The sequence below is a fragment of the Lontra canadensis genome, unplaced genomic scaffold, assembly GCF_010015895.1.
Source record: "Lontra canadensis isolate GAN:19392208 unplaced genomic scaffold, GSC_riverotter_1.0 scaffold28, whole genome shotgun sequence".
Lineage (NCBI taxonomy): Eukaryota > Metazoa > Chordata > Mammalia > Carnivora > Mustelidae > Lontra > Lontra canadensis.
Window position 1 is genome coordinate 4,797,882 of NW_022631022.1, and position 22,236 is coordinate 4,820,117.

General features: G+C 43.4%; 1 protein-coding gene across 3 annotated transcripts in view; it reads right to left on the reverse strand.

Moving 5' to 3' along the window:
* SNX1 (sorting nexin 1) overlaps positions 1–22,236 on the reverse strand; it is a 34,848-nt gene continuing 12,612 nt past the window's right edge. For all 3 annotated transcript variants that reach the window (XM_032864747.1, XM_032864748.1, XM_032864746.1), the window contains exons 2-15: positions 20,396–20,504; positions 17,715–17,836; positions 17,118–17,184; positions 12,231–12,274; positions 10,379–10,520; positions 9,611–9,689; positions 9,070–9,145; positions 6,760–6,873; positions 6,469–6,562; positions 5,226–5,431; positions 2,641–2,784; positions 1,998–2,078; positions 1,439–1,510; positions 1–433 (exon numbers count right to left, since the gene is read on the reverse strand). In XM_032864747.1, coding sequence (XP_032720638.1) covers positions 383–433; positions 1,439–1,510; positions 1,998–2,078; positions 2,641–2,784; positions 5,226–5,431; positions 6,469–6,562; positions 6,760–6,873; positions 9,070–9,145; positions 9,611–9,689; positions 10,379–10,520; positions 12,231–12,274; positions 17,118–17,184; positions 17,715–17,836; positions 20,396–20,504 — 1,401 coding nt within the window. In that variant the 3' untranslated portion in view covers positions 1–382. The remainder of the gene's footprint in view (positions 434–1,438; positions 1,511–1,997; positions 2,079–2,640; positions 2,785–5,225; positions 5,432–6,468; positions 6,563–6,759; positions 6,874–9,069; positions 9,146–9,610; positions 9,690–10,378; positions 10,521–12,230; positions 12,275–17,117; positions 17,185–17,714; positions 17,837–20,395; positions 20,505–22,236) is intronic.

Sequence of the window (22,236 nt, forward strand, 5' to 3'; positions counted from 1 at the left end):
TCTGATTTTAAAATATTTTATTACATAATCTTTTCATGGCACCGTCAGGAGTAACAGAAAACGTTATTCCCAGTTCCTAACCACATCCTGAAAAATATACATTTGTATTTATATATTTATATCAATACTCCACCCCTATCCCCTAACTCCACCACCTAGTGTGGGTCTTCTGCTTAAAGCAACAAACTATTCTCTCAGGTAAGAAAATATATATGGAAGCTAAATGAAGTGACGGTTAGAATGGGGACAGGTTGGTCGTGGGGACAGGGAGGAAAGGGTCAAGTCCAGGCTAGGCAGGATGCATCACTGGAGTCCAGCAGAGGTGGAGGACAGTGTATAAAAAGGCAGCGTCAGGCAGGTGGGTTCTGATGTCCTTGGTCCATTAGGAGATGGCCTTTGCCTCAGGAAGGAAGGCTTCCCAGTACTTTGCCAGCTGCAAAGAAGTGGGGACAGTAAGCAAGTGCCCCCACCTAGCGGCGTTGGCAGAGCCAGAGGCTGAGCCTGGGAGGGGAGCAAGCACAGTGCCTCGGCACTCCCCCAGACGCCTGAGCCACCTAAAGGGAGGCTGGAGCTCAGGCCAAGCGCGGGAGACGGCTAGGCTGAGTGGACCCTGGGCCAGACTGGCCAGCAAGCCACACTGCCCTTACCTGTCTCTGGACTGAGAGGAATCATCAAGTGCAAGGGAAATCACTAAAGACAGTCGTGGTTCTGCCCTAGGAAGTACCCCTGCGGGGACCACAGCTTTGCCCAGCTCAGTTAGCTCCTTACAATGGGGCCCACTGTCCACCACACAGACTGGGGCCTCAGCCTTAAGAGGGTTAGGTGAGGGGCGCCTGGGTGGCTCAGTGGGTTAAAGCCTCTGCCTTTGGCCCAGGTCATGATGCCAGGGTCCTGGGATCGAGCCCCGCATCGGGCTCTCTGCTCAGTGGGGAGCCTGCTTCCCCTCTCTTTCTCTCTGCCTGCCTCTCTGCCTGCTTGTGATCTGTCAAATAAATAAATTAAATCTTGGGGCGCCTGGGTGGCTCAATGGGTTAAAGCCTCTGCCTTTGGCTCAGGTCATGATGCCAGGGTCCTGGGATCGAGCCCCGCATCGGGCTCTCTGCTCCGTAGGGAGCCTGCTTTCTCCTCTCTCTCTCTGCCTGCTTCTCTGTGATTTCCATCTGTCAAATAAGTAAAATAAAATCTTAAAAAAAAAAAAAATCTTAAAAAAAAAAAAAAAGAGGGTTAGGTGGTACCACGGGATTATAGGGAGAGTTGGGGTTTGTCCTTAAAAACTAACTTCTTGTAGATTTGGGCAATCCTGCTTAGCAAAAGACCCTGTTAGATGTTCCACGTTTGAGCAATAGGGCCAGCCCATCCCATCCTGTGACCAAAGCCCACAGAAGGCAGCTGGCCTCTGGAGCAGGCAGAGGAGGGCAGTCATGTATAACGTACATACCTGCTGCTGTGAGGACAGGAGTGTCTCAAGGTACTTGATCACATGGTTTTTGAAGTCCTTGGATTTCTCTTTCTACAGGAGACAGGATTCTAGAGTGATCATCCAGACAGTTGCTCCTACCCCTCTTGATGGGATGGTGGTGTGTAATGCTGACCAAGGCCAAACACAGCCCCGGAAACTAGAGCCAGCAGCTGGAACAGCTATAATTTCCAGTCACACAGCTTCTGCTGAGGCCTTGCAAAGTTTTCTTCATGGTGGCGGGGGTGGGGGGTTGGGGGATGAAGGAAGATAGGAGCAAGGAAAGGGGACCAAAGGACACAGGACGATTGCAAGCTTTGTTTTGCGTCTAACTGCTCTGGTCTAACGACACAGGCCAGCTACTTTGCCTCAGAACACACATGTAAACACACACACACACACACACACACCACGTCTGTTCACAAGTACCAAGTCACCAGCACTTCCATTTATCTCCCTACTCGACAGACGTGAACAAAACCAACACTACCACTAAAATCAGGCACTGCACACGTGTGAGAAGCAGGATGTTCTATCTCACCTCAAACCGTATCACTTCTTTTCGGACCACAGTTGAAATCCTTTCAAAGTCCCTTTCATACTGAGTCACACGAGACTCCCACTGGGAAGAAAGGGGAAAGGAAGGGTCACTTAATATTATGGTACCATTACTGAGTCTTTACCCCTGGATAGCAATTCTACATATGAGACCTGAATTGGTCATTATGTCTTTCCATCCCTCTGGGTAAGATCAGAAACCATACGGGATTCAGTGTGTAAGGCCATCTGGCTGGAAAAGAGGTACTGTGTGCGCCAGGCCAGGCCTAATCTCTAAGCAAGTTCCGACACTCTGTAGCCTCTGGCTCAGGCACCCACCAGCACAGCTGGGAGTTTCAGAGAACTGAATTTCATTCTCACCACCAGAGGGGCATATCTGAACCACCTTGGAGTTTTCTGAAGACCCACCCAAGACCCCTCCCTCAGAGATTCTGACTTGACCAGCAGGGGTGGAATGGTATCGGAGCAAGCCGGGACTCCTCCGAGGCTTCCCCAGCAGCCACCGCCTTTAGACTCAAACAGCTCCCTCGCCTGCTGTGCGGGTTCAAGCATCTGGGGGGGATGGAACCTGGGCTCATTCAGGAGTCAGTCGAATACCCGCACTGGTCTGCCTTGGGGGGCCTCACCTCTAAGATCTCATCCTTGGCCTGCTGCAGTTTGTCAGGCTTGTTGGCCCAAAGCAGCCGAGCCTCAGCCTCCCGTTTCTTCTGCAGCGTAGCTTGAGCGTCCTGCCAGCGCTGCCAGGTCTTCATGCGCTGGTCGAAGGCAGCCTGTGGAGCGGGGGGTTGGGGAAGAGCACAACCAGCCCTGCAGGAGCGCCACCGGCTCTGCCAGGGGTGGGGGGGTGTGGGCAGCTGTGCTAGAGAAGGACGGAGCAAGGGCAGGTTCTGCAGCCACATGTTAGTGCCCAGCCGGAAGCCTAATATCAAAATGCACAAGCTTGGCTAAGACTCCTCTCCCAGCCTCCAGGAGGCCATGCTGCTTCATGCGACTCCCCAGGCTGGATGGCTGGGAGCACAGCAGGTGGCCTGATGCCAATGCCCAGTACTATGGCTTCTGAACTGCTTCCCTCAGATTAGTCCATTGGTCTCCACACCCTTCCTGAGCTCCTGCCATGTGCCAGAACTAAGAAGGCAGTGGGTAATGAAACACATGGTTCTGCTTTTAATGGAGCTTATAATCTAACAGAAAAGGCTAACATTATATTAATAATTACCAATAAATGATTACATGTATGCAGAGTACAGAGAAAACAAGCAGGGGACCTATAACCAAATGACAGCCTGGAAGATACACCACGCAAGGCCAATCTAAGGAAGCAGCCTTTAAATGAACACCAAATAGTATACATGGTTAGCTTAACAGATCTTTAAATAAATAACTGCAGCTACCATGGGACACACAGATTCTATCTCATCTACATATTCAACTGTGGAAGGCTATCAAGGCTCACAAGAAGCTCCCCAAGGTCTACTTGCTGGTTTGCCCTCATTCCAGTCCCTTGATCGCATTTCCAGAGGAGAGCTGGTGGCCTAACCACGCCATCCACCACCCCCATTGGCTCAGTAAGACTTCAAGAGGCAGCCTGATGAGAGATCTGAACCTGGGGCCAGCCTTCCAGCCCTGTTCCATTTGCTCTCCTTTGCTGCAGAAGTGCCCTGGATGTTTTCTAGGTCTCCTTAGTGCAGCCTTTTACCAAAGTTTGAACCCTAGGGAGTGAAACTGCCACCACATTCACCTTTTCCAGCGCTGTCATGTGTGCTCACTTGAAACTTCCTAGCAGCTCAATGTCAAAGGACAGGTAAAGGTAACTTTGTATCCACGAAAGACTCAAGCCTAACCTTCTGGGTTAAGAGTGGTGCAGCTCCAGGTTCAGGGAAAAGCAGAAAGGAAATATTTGCTCATCACCTCAATCCTACTGCCTACCCTCATGGGCAGGTGAAGGGTCTCTGAGAGAAGCCTAGCTCGTAGTTCTGCACGCAGGCATGCTGCCCCAGCGCCTGCCCAGAGCTCTAGGCTGGGCCTCTCTCATCGCTGTCCACAGAGGCTCACCCAGCCTGGGGGCGGGGGGAGGGGGAGATGGTCACATCCCAGAGCTGTGCTCTCCTGAGACTCCAAACAATGCCCCCCTCTGAAGACTTCCCCAGAGAGGGCATGTCCCTGAGGTGCCGCTCCAGTTTTTGTAGTCGGACCAGTTCTAGGAATTCCAAAGCAGGTTATTTTTCTAGCCTCTTATCACTCTGGAGTTAGCAGCAAACCAGACAGCTGAGGGGGAGGACAATGAGCAACCTCACATGCCACCTTGAGCAACTCTACCACGGAGGAAATGAGAACCCTGGGAACAGCTCGGTTCTTGACAACACAGGAGCTCCCTGGTGGGGGAATGCTGGAGATGGGGAGTGAAGATGGCCCTGTTCCAACTCAGAGGTCCATTCTGGTCCCAAGCTGGTCAGGGGAAGACCCAGGCCTTATAAGGCAGGTGCCAGGATCCCTCTTGGCTCTTTCCTCTATCACATGGGACCATGCGAGAGTGAATACCACTGCCCAGTAAAGGTTCCTTGGCCACCCTAAAAGGTCTTGGGAAACCAGACTGCCCTGGTTACCAGGAGAAGAGGTGAGGTACTTGACCTGAGAGGCAGGCTGCAGTGTTGTTACCAGTGTGGGCAGCACAGCACACAAAGGACTCTGGTGACAAGCTCTCTCAGCCCCCTGGCCACACTCCTCCATGCAATGCCAAGCCAGTTCCGTGTAGTTACCTGACTGCCCACATTAGAGGGATAAGTGGAAGCCAGCAAGAGCTCTTACCAGGGCAAAGCTGCTGCTGACTGTTAAGGAGGCAAAGACCAAAGACTGAGGAAGTCACTGCTCCACGAAGGCCAAGACAGCAGGTCTATAATAAGCCTCGTTTGAAGAAAGGAGCACTGTCCAGCTTCAACAATAAGGAGGGGCCTACTTGGAAATTCAAGAGTAGTCTCTTCTCCGAATATTTTAGTATTTTAAAAACTGGCTATAGGCCTCAAAATGACTGTGATAACTAGCTAACAGTTAAATGGAATTTTTGGTTCAAAAGATACCTTCTCTCCCGAGAGAATAAAGCTACACCTATTTTCAGCTATAATGGATGGAAATGTCTTGGGAAGGGGAAAAGCAAAAGAAAGACAAATTAAATCAATGGGAGCAGGGAGAAAGAGGAAAGGAAAAAGCAGCTTACGCGGACAATGGCCAGGAGACGAATGTAGTCACTCAGGAGCTCAGCAAGGAGGAAGAAGTCATTGTTGGCCTGTTCCTGGTGGAGCTGCTCAATTTTTTCTTCCACCTCAGCCAGCTGGGAGAGTGCCCGTGACAATGCTGTGTTGTCCTCAGAGCTCCCAAGCATGGCTAGACTCTTTGCAAACTGGGCTGTGTTCAGCGCTAGCTCTGGAAGAAGACAGCAGAGGCCTCTGATCTCACAAGGAAAAGGGAAAAGTCAGCTGGCACTGCATGGCATGTCTTAGCAAAGCTGCCTCTGCATATCTAACAATGGGGGGGCTCTGTGACCCAGTCACTTACACCCCGGCCACTCAGACTTAATAGAGTGAGCGGAGTGCAGTGTGGTCACACGAGCAGGGAGAGGCACCTACTGGCCTAAGGATCACTAGGTTGAGGCCTACCTGGAAGAAGCAGCTCCACTATTCCTGGAGAAGTAGGGGCAGTTAATACAAATAGGCCAAAGGAATGATTCTAATTTTCACGTTAAAGCTCACTGTTAGCAGTCTGTTTGCAAGACAGAGAGTGAATGTATGTGCACACTCCATAGTCTTGTATGTTCTAGAGCAGGACAAACATTTTCTGTGAAGGGCCTGAGGACTGAAGCTTCGTGGACCACATACAGTCTCACTTACTCTATTTTTTCACTCTTCTCTTTAAAAATGTAAAAACCATTCCCACCTTGGAGCAAAGGCTGAGAGCCAGAAGTGGCCTGTGGGTTAGGCCCTACTTTGCCAACCCTTACATTGTCTTCATTCTAACAGTTTTCTGCCTGTTTTGATTTCTGATTATTACCATGTTTAAGGCAGGGAAGGAATGCATTCAAACGTGGCAAATTTTAGTAGCTCTTAGGCAAAAGTTAGGAGACATACATGGTTTCCATAAATTTACATACTGCCCATCTGATCATGTAGCTGAAGTGTGTGACATCACTTTGGATAAAAGCCACCAATTCAAATCATACCATCTGAAGGCCATGAGTGTGGGCTGGCTTCCCTGTATGCTTCCCAGGTAGAAAGTACAATGATCACAGTGGCTGAGGTGGGAGGTGCAGGGCATACCTTTTTGATGAGCACATCAAGGACTAGGTGGGCTGAGAATTTCCACTTGAATGGCTGATAGACTTAGGGACAGGATGTCCTCCCATCTCCAGCTCACTAGCAAACATCAATTTCCCCCAGCTCCAAGAACATTTCCGAGGTTGTTACCTTTCCTATGGTTGACTAGAGTTTCTACAACAGCATGCAGTTTCCGTAAGCGCTGCTCTTCACACTCTACTTCCTGGAGCTTCTCCTCAAACCACTGAAACACAAAAGCCCAGATCTTTAATGGAGGGGACTCATATAGGCATCCAGCATGGCATTTCCTTAGCAGTTGTTTTTAAAAAAGGGACTGAATTCTCTTAAAAAGAAAGTCTCTGAGAAATTCAGGACTCTTCAGGGCTTCTGACCCATAAGACTGAGGGAGCAGGGGAAGCTGAGAGACACAGGGCTACTCACAATGTCTGATTCATTCATCTTGATGGTCATTTTACTGACGGCATCTGTGGCTTTGTTGAACATCTTGAGGAGACCAGCGCCACTCAATGTCTGGGTACCCACGGCGCGTGGCAGCTACAAGACCAAGAAGGCGGGATGGCATGTTATCTGCTGCCCCTATTTTAGGTTCAGAAGAATTAGTATCCATCAGATGGTATGCCCAAAACTTGCTAAACAAATTATTTGAACTGTAGATTGCTGTTTTCAAAAGCAGTTAGACACATCTGTAACTAGTACATATAGAAAGAAAAAAAAAATCAAAGGACTATGTTAAGCAGAATTAGCAAAATTTTCAGCTTTTGATATAGTGTGCGGAAAGAAATGAGAGTAGGATGGTTACGTGGCCAGGTGACCTCGTGTTGAGACTGTCTGTCATCCTAGGCATGAACTGCTTAAATTTCAAACACACTTTTTAACACTTTTGTTAAAAGATCCTCTGGGTTAGCATACTCTGCACACAGCTGGATATAAGGTCTTGAGAAGCTTTGAAGCTGTCCTATGATTCCATTTGGATTTTCCTCAGTGAACAAAGGTCTAAGGACAGGAGCATTATTTGTTCAGATTGAGGTTACTTTTAGGGATGATCTTGTTAAGTCAAGCATGCCAAACATTTAGAAACAACTTGGTTGGTTCAGTCCTACCACTACTTTCCCAAGGTATGGAATGGATGCTAAAGAATCTACAGTAATTATAGTACACCATGCTGAAAAATTAGATTATAGGGCAGTAGTTTTCAACTTGGGGCCATTTTGTCCCCTAGGGGACATCTGGCCATGGCTGGACATAATTCTAGCTGTTCAGACTGGGGAGAGGTAATACTGGCATCTACTGGATAGAAGCCAGGGACGCTGCTAACCCTACAATGCACAGGGCAGCTCTCTAGAGCAAAGAATGATCCAGCCCTAAGTGTCAAAAGTGCTGCTGGAGACAAACCCTGTTTTAGGGATATGAAGTGGGGATGAGGGACTAAAAAAGAAAAATGGATATAGGAATCTCAGAGGAATGAAAAGACGACTTCTTCTTCTTCTTTTTTTTTTAAAGATTTTACTTATTTATTTCACAGAGAGAGAGATCACAAGTAGGCAGAACAGCAGGCAGAGAGAGAAAGGGGAAAGCAGGCTCCCCACTGAGCAGAGAACCTATGTGGAGCTTGATCCCAGGACCCTGAGATCATAACCTGAGCCGAAGGCAGAGGCCCAACCCACTGAGCCACCCAGGCACCCGAAAAGATTTCTGCATTCAGTAAAGAAACTGTAATTAAAAAGTTTCATTTTGGGGGGAAAAAAACCCATATACTTAGTACCATTTTCTTCATGACAGTAATGCATACTACATGCAAATAAAAATTTAAAATAACAAATAAATAAAACCTTTAAAAGTAATAACAAAATGAAAAAACAAATACAAAATGATAGTCCTACCCTGTCATTTCCTTCCTTCCAGTTTTTTTCATATGAGATACAACACTATTTTAATCCAGTGTTTCTAGAGATCCTTAATGATTAACATGTTCCTATAGCTCTATATACATGCTATTTCAAGTTTCACTTTCCATAAATTTTTATTTTTATTTTTTTAAAGTAAGCTCTAAACCCAACATGGGGCTTGAACTCATGATCCTGAGATCAAGAGTTACATGCTCTACCAACTAAGCCAGCCAGGCACCCCATGTAATTCTTTTAATGTATATTTCCAATGAATATATATAAACACTTCTGTATATTTTCTGTTCAGAATTATTCTGTTAAGAATAAAGAATTTGTTGCATTGTATATTTCACTTACTTCTTTAACTGTTAGTAATTGGACCATCTCCAATTTTTCACAATCATGAATAGCCTATGCATAGCCTGTACAAAAGACTGTCTACTTGAATCAACACTTTTGCTACATGACAGTTCTGTGGTGTGTGGTAACCCGTTTTGAACCAATGCCCCTCAGCTCCTGCTATAAAACAAGCATTCAATCTGAGCCAAGTAGTAACTTATGAAAGACATGAAAGGGACTTGCCAAACAGATCGTTGTGTCGTTCCAGTAAGATAAAACTAGGTTGCAGTCTGACCTCTAAAACCAGTTGCTTTTGAATACAGGTAGAACTTCTTTTATTTCAAAGGCTGAAAAATACCTGTCATTCTTGAGGGGCTTACAAATTAGGATATAGTCTTGTACTAAACTAAATGCATGTAAAGTGCTCAAGTGTTTGTTGAGTGAACTGGTTTCATTTCACTAGAGGCAGAGAGAAATCATGAAATTCAGTTTGTATAATACTAACCTCTTCTTTTTCCAAGAACTCCCTGACATCAGGGTCCTGTAACATGGTAGGATGATTCACAATCCTCTGAAGGTACCTACAAGGTATAAGCAGTTATCTGGCTAGTCAACCTGGCCTCACAAAGTTTTGGGTGTCATACAGTGTAGGCAAGGGTACATCTTTCATTACTTTAACATGTCCTCACATAAGGCACTTAAGTGAGTCTCTGCTTATAAGCAAATTTAAATTCACGTTCCTCACTTTTCTAAAAAGGGAAGAAAAATAACTGCTCAGAAAGAGAACTCGGAGCCGTTCATATTTGATTGTCCAAGGGGATATCCTTGTCTGCTCACTTGGGATGAGGAAAGAAAAGAAGATGGTCTGTTCCTAAGGTGGGAAGGTCAGGGACTTAGAAAAGATTAAAGAGCTTGCAGAGGTGTGCATCTTTAATTCAGTCAAGTCTCATCTCTACTAACTTCAGTGAATGTTTCATGGTTAAGTCTCAGTTTCAGCCTCTCACCTGTTCTTATGTCATTTAGGAAAATGGTCGTATGGCACTTACCTTTCTAGAGCGGCCCTCCGTTTTTCAAGAAATTCTGCAGAAGAAGAATCTTCCTTCCCAACTTTTACTTTTGTCATGCCTGAAATGGAATTTGAAAAGTAGAAATAAATGTAAATAAATCATCATGAATTAAAAAAAATAGTAATAACCTGTAAAAAAGTCCACAAGAAGAAAGGCAATGAGAACAGCATTACAAAAAACAACCAAAGGCCACTTCTACGCTTCTATGTCATGAGAATGCATGAACAAAAGGTTCTTTACATGAGAGTCATATTCTGAACTAGTCTCAAAGTGCTGAAGGTTAGTAACTCTGGGACTTGCAGAACATTATACGTTTTCTAAAAGGGGCCACAGGACTCTGAGTATAGATTAACAAACATCAAATGATGGCAATGAAAGGGTTCCTCAGTCCCCCTCCCCTGCTGCCGATCCCCCTTCAACTTAGTACATTTCAGTCTGAAGGAAATAGAAATCATTTAAGACTCCTGATACCAATACAAACATGAACACAACACAACACACCACACGAAAACACACAGAGCTGTGAAAGCTCAAAGCAGAGCCTCCTACTGCACCTGAGGAAAGAGTACATGTCAAAACATGCTATCCCTCTATACCTCGTGTAAGTTATAGGAAAACATTGGAAATATCTCTTTCCTACCTATAAGATTCCATACTGTTAATAGTCTCATGTACTAATCAGAAAGTATATTACAGAAAGAATGCAAAGGAAATGATTCCAAGCAGAATAAAGACCACACAGCTTACCTATTAGGCTTTTCTCAGGTGGAGGAGGGACAATAAAGCCATTCTGAGAATGTTTCTCTGAAAGCTTCTCATAAAGACCCAGAAAGTCACTAAATCTTCTTTTCACTGCAAACTGTTTACTCCTGAACATTGGTAAGCTTGTCTTGGGGACAGAAAAAACACAAGGTGATTTCATTACAAACAGAAGATGATTAAGTACCTTTAAAGTCATCTGGCTGATGTGAAAGGAACCTATTTCCCAGATCCCTATCCTTTAGCCACCTGGCAAATAACTCTCTCCAAGGCTGAGATTCTTAAACTTTTTGAACTTCAGTACCCCCTGGCTGTCTGGGAGTCTACAGAGCCCTGCTCAGAATGATGATTTTAAATGCATAACATAAAATGTACAGAATTATAAAGGCAACTAATTGAATTCAAATCCAGTTCTACTTCCAGGCTAAGAACCCTTGCTCTAAAAGGAAATAGATTTTGAAGTCTAGTTTAAAGTGGAAATCTATGGTCACCTATAACCCATTCATCTTGCACTGCTTTATTAAGGATACTGGCTGCTGGAATTAAAGCAGCAAAACTAAAGACAGATTAAAGGGGGCATACCAGGTGAAATGTCCACACTGTAGATACTTTAACTTCTAAAGTGTCACTGAATCTAGAACTCACAGGTGGCCTGCCAACAAGTAGTAGTGAGACAATATAAAGGAGACTTCTAGTAAAAAAGACTAGGCCTACATCCTAATGACAGATCATTTAATACTCACCAGGTAGGCAAAATTAAAGGAGGTTGTCCTTGCCGATTGTTGGCAAAGTAGTATATCAAGGAGAACTTTTACACATGCCAATGGGAGTATAAACTGGTACAAAGATTTCTAAAAAGTTTGTATTCCAAAAACAAAAATGAAAGTTTGTATTCCCTTTTCTCAACATTTGCTCTATGACCCAGGGGAACTACTCCTGGTTATAGACCCTAGAGAAACCCTTCCAGGTGTTTACTAGCAGACATGTGCAAGAAAGGTCATGGTTTGTAATTACAAAAACTGGAAACATGCCGAATATTCACAACAGGAAAATGGGTAAATATATTATGCTATAATCACACAACAGACTAACTACAGCTACACAAAACATGGATGGGTCTGAGAAACAATGCTAGTAAAGAAAGCACTATTTTCAGCATGATGCCGTTTTTATGAAATTTAAGAACAAAGCAAAACAGTATATTGTTCAGAGATACGTATGTGAAGACTCTTTATAAAGGAAATGAGAAACTCAGGAGAGTGGTTGCCCTGAAGGTGTGAGGCAGGGGATAGGACAGGGAGAAACACGCAGGTGGATTCAATGGTACTCATCTTAAGACTGGTGGTAGGTTCGGGGCTTCATTTTTTATGCTTCATAACCTGCATACAACATCGTATAAGTTTTGTATGCATTAATGTTATATAAAAAAGGAAGACCAGACCCGAGGGGTAAAAGGGTAGGGAAAGTATTAAAAGAAGCTCCACACAGGAAAGTCCTAAGAACTGATGATTTTTAAATAGGTGATATAGTTTGAGGCAATCCACCAAACTAATTCTAAGCCACAAAGGTCCTAAGAGGGATGGGAATATATCAGATATACCACATGTCTTAATAAAACTTACAAAGTTTCATACTGAAGTGTTAGCTCTCTGGAAGAAAAGTGGAAAGGCTCAGATGAGATTACCAAAGGGATGCAGGCTTGCTCCATCTTGAGTAAACTTGAAGGAGGATGTTGGCAAAGAAACTAAAGAAATACCCAGAAATAATCTGAATGATGACCTTCTTGGTATAAACACCCAAATCTATTAAGCTGGTCACCAGTAGGGTCACTTGGACTCACCTGTGTTGTAACTTTGTAGGCTACATAGGCATTCATACCATCCCCTGTGAGAAAACAAGAAAGCACAAGAGGATTATTCTGTGAATCAAAGCAGGGTTGATCTTGCTCACATTTAACCAGGAATCATAAGCCACAGGAGCCCTGTATAAGAAGGGATACTTGTTTCATCCCCAAGCTTTATATACTATCCTACAATCTTCTACTTTGCCTTAGGGTCTCTGTGTCACATATCATGGCCCCACAGATACTGGCAGGGCCCCAGGTTGAGACAGACAAGAGAGTCAGCCCCCTGTTCCAAGGCCAGGCTCCATTTATACCCTCCACAAAGCAGCACTGGATACTGACAATCCATTGGTTGTTACCATGCCAATATTTGGGCTGGTTATACACATCTGTCTAAAACCAAACAATTCTCTTGCTGTATAAAGCAGCAGGAGGAGAAGGAAGCAACTGATGTAAAAGGAAACAAGCAGTTCTACCCTAAGCTAGCTCTAGGCTCGGTTTGCTCTTTCAGAAATACTGTCACGGACCCCTCCATTGGTCCCGGGGACACTGACCTCTCTCATTTAGCATGTTCACCCAGAGCAAAGGGCCTGGCAGGAAGACGCTCCGGCTGCCTGATGTCACACAAATCTCTTTCCTGGAGGAATTATTTTTCTGAAAAAGCCTTTGTTAAATAATTTGGGATTCAGGCAATTGTTTTTCTCTGTGGTAGTGTCCTGACCTAGACCACTTAGGGACATAAAGGCGCCATTGACTCCCTGAGTAGTGAAAAGACATACACTGGACTCAGACAAAGCTCCAGTGCTAGAATCTGGTGTTTTGGGTTGGTTTTGTTCCCTTCTTCCCAACCCCTCAATTATTTCCCCACACCAAACAGGAAAACCCAGGTCAACAATTACTAGCTGCTTAAGCTTCTGAACTTGTCCTGGGAGAGGGCCCAGGGGAAGAAGGTACAGTACCAGATCAGCAGGGTCCCATACTACGACTTGGTTTCAATGACATGGCTAGGAATGCCTGCTTTTATAAAGTACACAGACGAGCTGGAGATTATACAGGAACAGAGGGCTTGTCTTCTCTACCTCTCTAATCCTACCAAAAGGGTGTGTATGAAACAGAAATCATAAGCTAAACCTTAGAAATCACTGTGTATCAATTACCACTGTTAGTTCTCTTCTAAATCACTTAAGCTACATTGTGTAACACTACTAAGAATGTTTACTATAAAAGGAAAAAAAAATCTAAATTTACTTTATGAAAGAAGTATTCAGAATTTCACTCAGAGGTCATAGTCAAATTTCCAAAAGGTCAATCCCATAATTTAGTGCCTAGAATAAAGGGAAGCCTAAGTGCAAACATCCATAAAACGTAAGAGCAAAGCAGGATCTTCAGTTTGCCAGTGTATCTGCTGCTTTTACTGAGACAATGAGAAAAAACATACCTGCATGTACATACAGAGTTCATAAAATATGGAAATGAGCAAGTAATATAGCAGTTTTAAATTTAACGTTAATTTCCTAAATAATTTCAGAAAGTTGGAGATGGCCTATACAATTACCAAGGCTCTAAAAAGCACATCCTGGTATGAGTGGGATTCTAATTAATTAATTAGATTCTAATTAATTTTTAAAAAAGATTTCTTTACTTGATTTTCAGCAGAGAAAGTGCGCGCGCGCGCGCATGAGTGGAAGGGGCAGAGGGAGAGAGAATCTAAAGCAGACTCCATGCCAATGTGAGGCTGGGTTCGATCTCATGACCCTGAGATCAACCACCTGAGCAGATACCAAGAATTGGCCGCTTAACCAACTGCACCGCCCAGGCACCTCAATTAATTAATCAATGTTTTTAAGGTTTTAAGTAATCTCTACACACAATGTGGGGCTCTAACTCACGACCCCAAGATCAAGAGTTGCATGCTCCACTGACTGAGTCAGCCAGGCGCCCTGGATTCTTATCTAGATTGTCTGTAGGAGTGAGAAGCACATGTTGAATATAAACAGCCCACACAAACAGAAGGTATTGTTCTAAAGATCAGGTGGGTTTTTGTTTTTGTTTTCCAAAGTAATCTCTATACCCAGTGTGGGGTTCAAACTCATGACCCGGAGATCAAGAGCTGCACGCACCACTGACTAAACCAGCCAGGGACCCCAAGATCAGGTCTTTTTTTTTTTTTTTTTAAATAAAGATTTTATTTATTTCTTTTGTCAGAGAGCAAGTGAATGCACAAGCAGAAGTGGCAGGCAGAGGGAAAAGCCCGATGTATGACTTGATCCCAGGACCCTAGGATCATGACCCGAGCTGAAGGCAGATGCTTAACTGACTGAGCCACCCTGGTGTCCCCCACAGATCACGTCTTGAATATGAATATGCTTTAAGTAGCTGGTTTTTTGGCATCAACATGACTAAGAATCTAGACTATGGTGCCAGGGAATGAAAGCTAATCACCTGAGTGATTTGTATTTAAATAAATCTGATCCATGGAAAATTTAAATTACTATTAAGGATTGAATTCTGTCCCCTTAAAAAGATAAGTTTAAAGTCCTAAGGCCCCAGTTATCTCAGAATGTGATAAACCTTATTTGGAAACAGGGTCTTTATAGAAGTAAAGTGAAAATGAGGTCAGAGGGGATAGGCCCTAATTCAATGTGACTGGTGTCCCTATAAAGAGAAATGTGGACAGAGATAGACAAATATAGAGGTAAGACTATGTGAAGACACCAGGGAGAATGCCATGTGACAATTAAGGCCGAGATTAGAATGATACATCTATAGGCCAAGGAATGCCTGAGGCTCCCAGAAACTAGGGGAGAGGCATGGAACAATCTTCCCTAGTGCCTTCAGAGGGAGGATGGCCTTGCTGACACCATGATTTCAGACTTCTGGCCTTCAGAATTCTGAGTATATTCCTGTTGTTTTAACTCACCCTGTTTGTAGTACTTTATTACAGTAGCCCTAGGAAACTAATATACTTCCTCCCTCTCCTGGTTTATTAAGCATCATGATCTTTAATTTTTTTAAACATAATTTTTATTAAAATTTTTATTAAAATATTAAAACGATCAGTATTATTTACTTATAATTTTTCTTATTCTACCAAGGATAAAGCAGGTAATAACTAGCTTAAAAATCAATGTGCTGGGCGCCTGGGTGGCTCAGTGGTTGAAGCCTCTGCCTTCGGCTCAGGTCATGATCCCAGGGTCCTGGGATCGAGTCCTGCATCGGGCTCTCTGCTCAGCAGGGAGCCTGCCTCCTCCTCCTCTCTCTCTCTGCCTGCCTCTCTGCCTACTTGTGATCTGTCTGTCAAATAAAAAAAAAAAAAAATCAATGTGCTTACAGAATATTTAAAATATTACAGAGGCAAAAAATAATCCTGCACACGCAATCCAAAGTACTGGTCCAGGCTCTACCATGGGCCATACTGTGACCTGACAGGAAAGCTGCATTTCACCTACTGGTTCCCAGTTTCCTCTACTATTGGATGAGGAAACTGTGAAAGATGCTCATAAACATCCTACAAGTCCAAGAGTCTAGGGAAAGTCAAAGTCAACAGTTCAATGACAAACCTTTTGGCATAAAAATCTAATTATACTTTATAAATTCCTCTTCCTAGTTTAGAACAGAAAAAGGGTTGATTTTATTTTCCTCTTAACATTATAAACATCATCACTGTTTAGGAGGAAAAACTCTGTAAAGCCTCATTTTTCAGGGACTATATACAGAACAAGGAAAGTTGAGGCCTGTTGCTCTCTGCGAATAGCTTTTACAAGCTTGGAACATGGGAAGGCTATCCAGAAAATCCAAGTTCTGCCCAGAGTTAAGCATTGTGCTTTCTGAAAATCTAACTTCCCCCAAATATGACCAAAATTCAGCTTGGGTCCTTTCGTTTTTATCTATCAAAGAGAGATGCAGACTTACATACTTCTTTAGGCTATCAAGGGATAAATGATACATAACAAGAATTCCACACTTATGGGGGGAAAACCAAATTCAGTACTCTCAAATTTTAGCACATGTGTTTTAGGATGTGTAAATGGAATTTATGATTTCAAAAAGAGTAAAACCATCTCATCAACTCTTTGGGAAAAAGCAATGTTTGGGTTTTTAAAAAAGGATTCTGGGGTTCCTGGCTGGCTTAGACAGTGGAACATGTAACTCTTGATCTCAGAGTTGCAGGTTCAAGCCCTACATTGGGTATAGAGATTACTTAAAAATAAAATCTTTGGGGCCTCTGGGTGGCTCGGTAGGTTAAGAGATGGACTTTTGACTTTAGCTCAGGTCATGCTCTAAAGATGGTGAGACCCGTGTTGGGCTCTGCATTGGGCGTGCAGTCTGCTTAAGATACTCCCTCCTTCTCTAGCTCTGCCACCGCCCACCCCCCGCCAGTTTCCCCTACTCATGTTTGTTCTAAAGAAAAGAAAAGAAAAAATAAAAATAAAATACAATCTTTTAAAAAGAATTTTTTCTTTTTAAAGATTTTTATTTTTTTTTGTCAGAGAGAGAGAGAGCATGAGAGTGAGCACAGGCAGATAGAGTGGCAGGCAGAGGCAGAACGAGAAGCAGGCTCCCTGCTGAGCAAGGAGCCCGATGTGGGACTCGATCCCAGGACTTTGGGATCATGACCTGAGCCGAAGGCAGCCGCTTAACCAACTGAGCCACCCAGGCGTCCCGTAAAAAGAATTCTAATAGTATTTAATGTCTCTGATTTTCCTCCCCTCCAAAGCCAAGAAAAGCCTAATAAAATAGCAAGGAGTATAATCTTGCAGGAAAGATAATGATGAAGCACTTCATGTCGGCTAATTCAGCTCTAGAGACAACTGTGTAGAAATTAGCTAGCTATGCTTTCCTTGGCCACATCCTAACATCAGAAGGAATCCCAAGTACACTCACCTATCTTTTCAGGATCAGTTATACCAACTGTCAAATCAAATTGGTCTTCCTGTTCTTCTTCCTCTAGCTTTTAAAGAGAAGATAAACCATGAGAGTTAATACATGAAAAAGGCTATTAATTTTATCCTGCATTTATTTTGTATCAATATAACAACATCAAGCTATATTCTTCTATACATCAGTGTTCAACTCTGTCCCTTCCCAACAATTCCAATATCAACTTCCACAACTTTAAGCCTGTTCAAAGGTCTTTGTTACATCTATTTGCTTATAACATTATTTTGATCATAATGCATAATTACTAGGAATTTGCAAGACTTGCCTTTGTTGGGCTAAGGAAGGAATGAGGAAAAACTACACTCTTGAATCTGGGAGCTTCAGATACTAAGTATCATTAGTGTTCATTGAAAGCCTCTGTGCTATCCTTTGGGCTATCCTCTGCCCAAGAAAGAGGTATTGGATTGTGGCTGTCCATTAACCACAAAGGTCTTCAAAAGTCACAAATATTTTCTCAAGGTTCATACTCAACTGAACCTTACACTGGCAGCATAGTCCTAAAAATCCAAAAGAAACAAGACCAAAGGCACAAATTCTCACCTCTTCATAGCTTGGCTGAGATTTAGATTTTATAGCTTCCTGTGGAGGAAGAGAAATGAGTGTTTTGGCTGGCACCTTCTGATTATTTTGTGTGCTGTCCAGGGAGAGCTCTACTGTGGCATCTAAAAAGAAGTAGATATTCTACGATGAAGATCAATAATTGGTCTTTGGTGGCTAAATTTCAGTTCTATAGTTAAGAGACAAAAACAAGAGCAACCACTCTTTTTTAATTTTTTTTTAAATTCTATTCATGCCCACGGTGGCTGGGCTAGGGGGGTTAGGGATAGGGAATATTCCAAATCTTATGTAAACTATTTATTCCTATTACAATTGTTTGGAAAAGAAGAGTAAGTTTCAGCTAGAGGCAGTAGGCACACAGATAGCAAAAAATGACATCAAAGGAAGTCAGGAAAACTGGTAAGCTAGAAAAAACAGCCCCGGGGCGCCTGGGTGGCTCAGTGGGTTAAGACCTCTGCCTTCGGCTCGGGTCGTGATCTCAGAGTCCTGGGATCGAGCCCCACATCGGGCTTTCTGCTCGGCGGGGAGCCTGCTTCCTCCTCTCTCTCTGCCTGCCTCTCTGCCTACTTGTAATCTCTGTCTGTCAAATAAATAAATAAAATCTTAAAAAAAATTAAAAAAAAAAAAAAAAAAAAAAGAAAAAACAGCCCCAAATACAAACATAGTAACACTTGGGGAAAGGCACTATTAGCCACACCTGAGGATGGCAATGTAGTTTGCAGTTTAGTAATTGTTTACAGTTATAGTTTTAGACCATCTTGCAAAGCTTTTTTTAAAAAAGACTTTATTTGACAGAGAGGAGAGAGAGAGGGGGAGAAAGCACAAGCAGGGGGAGGAGCAGGGACGAGAGGGAGAAGCAGGATCTCCACTAGGCAGGGAGCCTGATGCAGCACTTGATATCAGGACCCTGGGATCATGACCGGAGCCGAAATCAGATGTTTAACCAACTGACCCACCCAGGTGCCCCTAAGATTATGTTTGATACATGCTGTCCAAAGGGGATAAAAAGATGTTGTAATATCTGAAAATCTTTCTAATAAAAGGGTTTTGTTTTTTTTTTTAAAGATTTTATTTATTTATTTGACAGACAGAGATCACAAGTAGATGGAGAGTCAGGCAGAGAGAGAGAGGGAAGCAAGCAGGCTTCTTGCTGAGCAGAGAGCCCGATGCGGGACTCGATCCCAGGACCCTGAGATCATGACCTGAGCTGAAGGCAGCGGCTTAACCCACTGAGCCACCCAGGCGCCCCAAAGGGTTTTTTTTAAAAAAAGATTTTATTTATTTGACAGAGAGAGCACAAGTAGGCAGAGAGGCAGGCAGAGATAGAGGGGGAAGCAGGCTCCCTGCTGAGCAGAGAGCCTGATGTGGGGCTCGATCCCAGGAACCTGAGATCATGACTTGAGCCCAAGGCAGAGGTTTAACCCACTGAGCCACCCAGGCGCCCTGCCATTTCATTCTTGAACAAATTTGTGATTGCCTTCTGAAGTATCCAGTTTTTCTCTACTGCTATCCATTTTATATAATTCTACTAGATCAGTCTTCTTAAAACATTACCCTTATCACTTTCTTTATTCAAAACTGCCAATGGCTCTTAATTGACAGTAGAATGAAAATTCAAACTGTAATTATTATTGATGTCTAAAGTCCCCTAAACTACATTTCAAGTCTTACTTCCATGCCTTCTCTCAGAATTCCCTGCTCTGGCCCACCTAGTTTACTGAATGGCCTTCAAATGTACCTTGCACCCCCTGCCCCACCATCTGTAAATTTTCTTCTTTTCTCCTACATAAATCCTTCTTCTAGGAAGTCTTCCAAGGGCACTCAACCAGTTTCTCAATCTGCTCCACCTGCTTGTGCTCTAACAAGTCAATAAATAAAAAAAATCTTAAAACAACTAAAAATTATTGGGCCCAAGGGGCGCCTGGGTGGCTCAGTGGGTTAAGCCGCTGCGTTCGGCTCAGGTCATGATCCCGGGGTCCTGGGATTGAGTCCCGAGTCGGGCTCCTTGCTCGGCAGGGAGCCTGCCTCTCTCTCCGCCTCTGCCTGCCTCTCTGCCTGCTTGTGTTGCTTTCTCTTGCTCTCTTTCTGGCAAATAAATAGATAAAATCTTTAAAAAAAAAAAATTATTGGGCCCAAAATGTTAATAGTGCCAAGGTTAAGAAACCTCACTCCATACTAGTCTTTTCCAAACTGCAAGATGTAGCTCATTGGTGAACTGTGAAAACAATTCAATTGGATGCAAATAGCTTTTAAAAAACAGGGAGAAACAATAGGACATTTCAGATTGTATTGAAATAAAGGTAAGTCACTTAATAAAATTTGTTTCAGTTTTATATAACTATGCATATATTTTGGATTATGACACAAAATGTAATTCTCACTATGAGTCTTGATCATAAGGCTAGACACTACTTTAGTCTGGTCTCAAGCGAAGATGTGAGACTTGGTATTTCTAGCATTGTTCTCGCCACATTTACATTGTTTAGTAGCCTAACTTTATCTGTATGTTTAGGTCTTACTCCTTAACCCTCTTGATGGCTACTTTCTACATGATTTGAAATCTCCCATGATTGTATTCTTACGAGCTATGTTTCCAATAGAAACCTTGCTTGTTTAGTTCCGTGACTTAGAAGACTCCTAGGATAGGTTGAGTCCATACTTGCCTGCAAAGAGATCCTGGGGCTCTTGGTCTTGTTCCTCATGGATCCCATTTTCTTTGGAGCCATTGTTGATGGGAAGGGAAGTGATTCTCTTTGGAGACTGGGGCTTACTCTGTAAATGAAGAGATAATCTGACTAAAACAGTACTTTTTTTTTTTTTTTAAGATTTTATTTATTTATTTGACAGAGAGAGATCACAAGTAGGCAGAGAGGCAGGCAGAGAGAGAGGGGGAAGCAGGCTCCCCGCAGAGCAGAAAGCCCGATGTGGGGCTCAATCCCAGGACCCCAGGATCATGACCTGAGCCGAAGGCAGAGGCTTTAACCCACTGAGCCACCCAGGTGCCCTAAAACAGTACTTTTAAAAACAAACCCATAAAGTGACTTTTAATGCGTTCCTCAGTTGTATCCACCGGTGTTTAGCAGCAAATCATCATTAGTGATGTAAGTGCTGCCCAAGTAATCACAGAGCTAACATAAACTCATACATTCCAGAGTTAATTTCTAACACCATAACCTTGCTGTAATGCCCTACCCCAAAGCATGTGATACTGACATGGCTATGTGTACACACAGAAAATTTTCTAAAAAACCTGTCCAAATGCATTTCCCCTTCTCACTTGATGACCTTTATTCTTTCAAATGCTGATGAGGCACATTCTAGTGACCAGGACACTAGGGTGCAGAATTCAAGCTCTGATCCTGGCTTACTGTATGCCCTTGGCTAAACAGTTCACAGAAACGCAGTTGTGCAGGTATTACTGGCCCCCCAACAGGCAAAGAAAGGTATAACACTTTACATCTAATGCTGTTCACAAATATGTTATCCCTAACTTACACAGACACAATTTTCTTTTTTCCTTTTTTTTTTTTTAAGATTTTATTTATTTATTTGACAGAGAGCACAAGTAGGCAGAGAGGCAGGCAGAGATAGAGGGGGAAGCAGGCTCCCTGCTGAGCAGAGAGCCTGATGTGGGGCTCGATCCCAGGACCCTGGGATCATGACCTGAGCCGAAGGCAGAGACTTTAACCCACTGTGCCATCCAGGCGCCCCCACAGACACAATTTTCAACCACGCCCATGCCAGGCTAGCAGAATAAAAACCAGTCATGCTTAGCCTAATGGGCACATGGTAAAAATACAGTCAGTTGATGGCCTTCATCAAAAGCTCAGTGATCACCCACAAACAAGTGTTGGGTGGGGCCCCAGACCGGTACCAGAATGAACAAAGCTGGATTGTGTAGAACATGAACAAAATGCTGGGAATCTGGCTTCAAAAGCCATGGTGTGGTATTGCAGGGTTTTGAAGTCAAACCCCAAGGCCAAATCAGTTAAATGACCTGACTTTAGGAATCTTTTATGAAACATTTCCTTAGCAAATCTGAGGGACTTTGTTCCTCAGAAACAGGCCTTTTCTGACCCAACAAAACAAAGTAAAATGACAGATCTGTTGGGTATTCTGAATTTGCCAGGCAAACAGCTCCATCCCAATACTGGGGCCATCCTCAGGGAAAGAAACTGCTACCAATATGTACGATTTATATTAATAAGCAATGCTCCTACTGAAACTTTTCTATGCTAATAAAGCTTAATGAATAAGTATTTTAATACTTATATATGCTTAAATGTTATACCAACTCAGAGACAGTGATCCTGTTTTCTAGGTGCTTCCACAATCTTCATCAACAAAATTACTATAGAGATAAAGACAACAAATAATAGAACAAAATTAAAACCCACAGTACCCTTTTGCCTCATAAATTGTCAACTACCTTCATACAACCCTGTGATCAAGAGTCACGTGCTTTACTGACTGAGCCAGCCAGGTACCCCAAATTCTTTCTTTT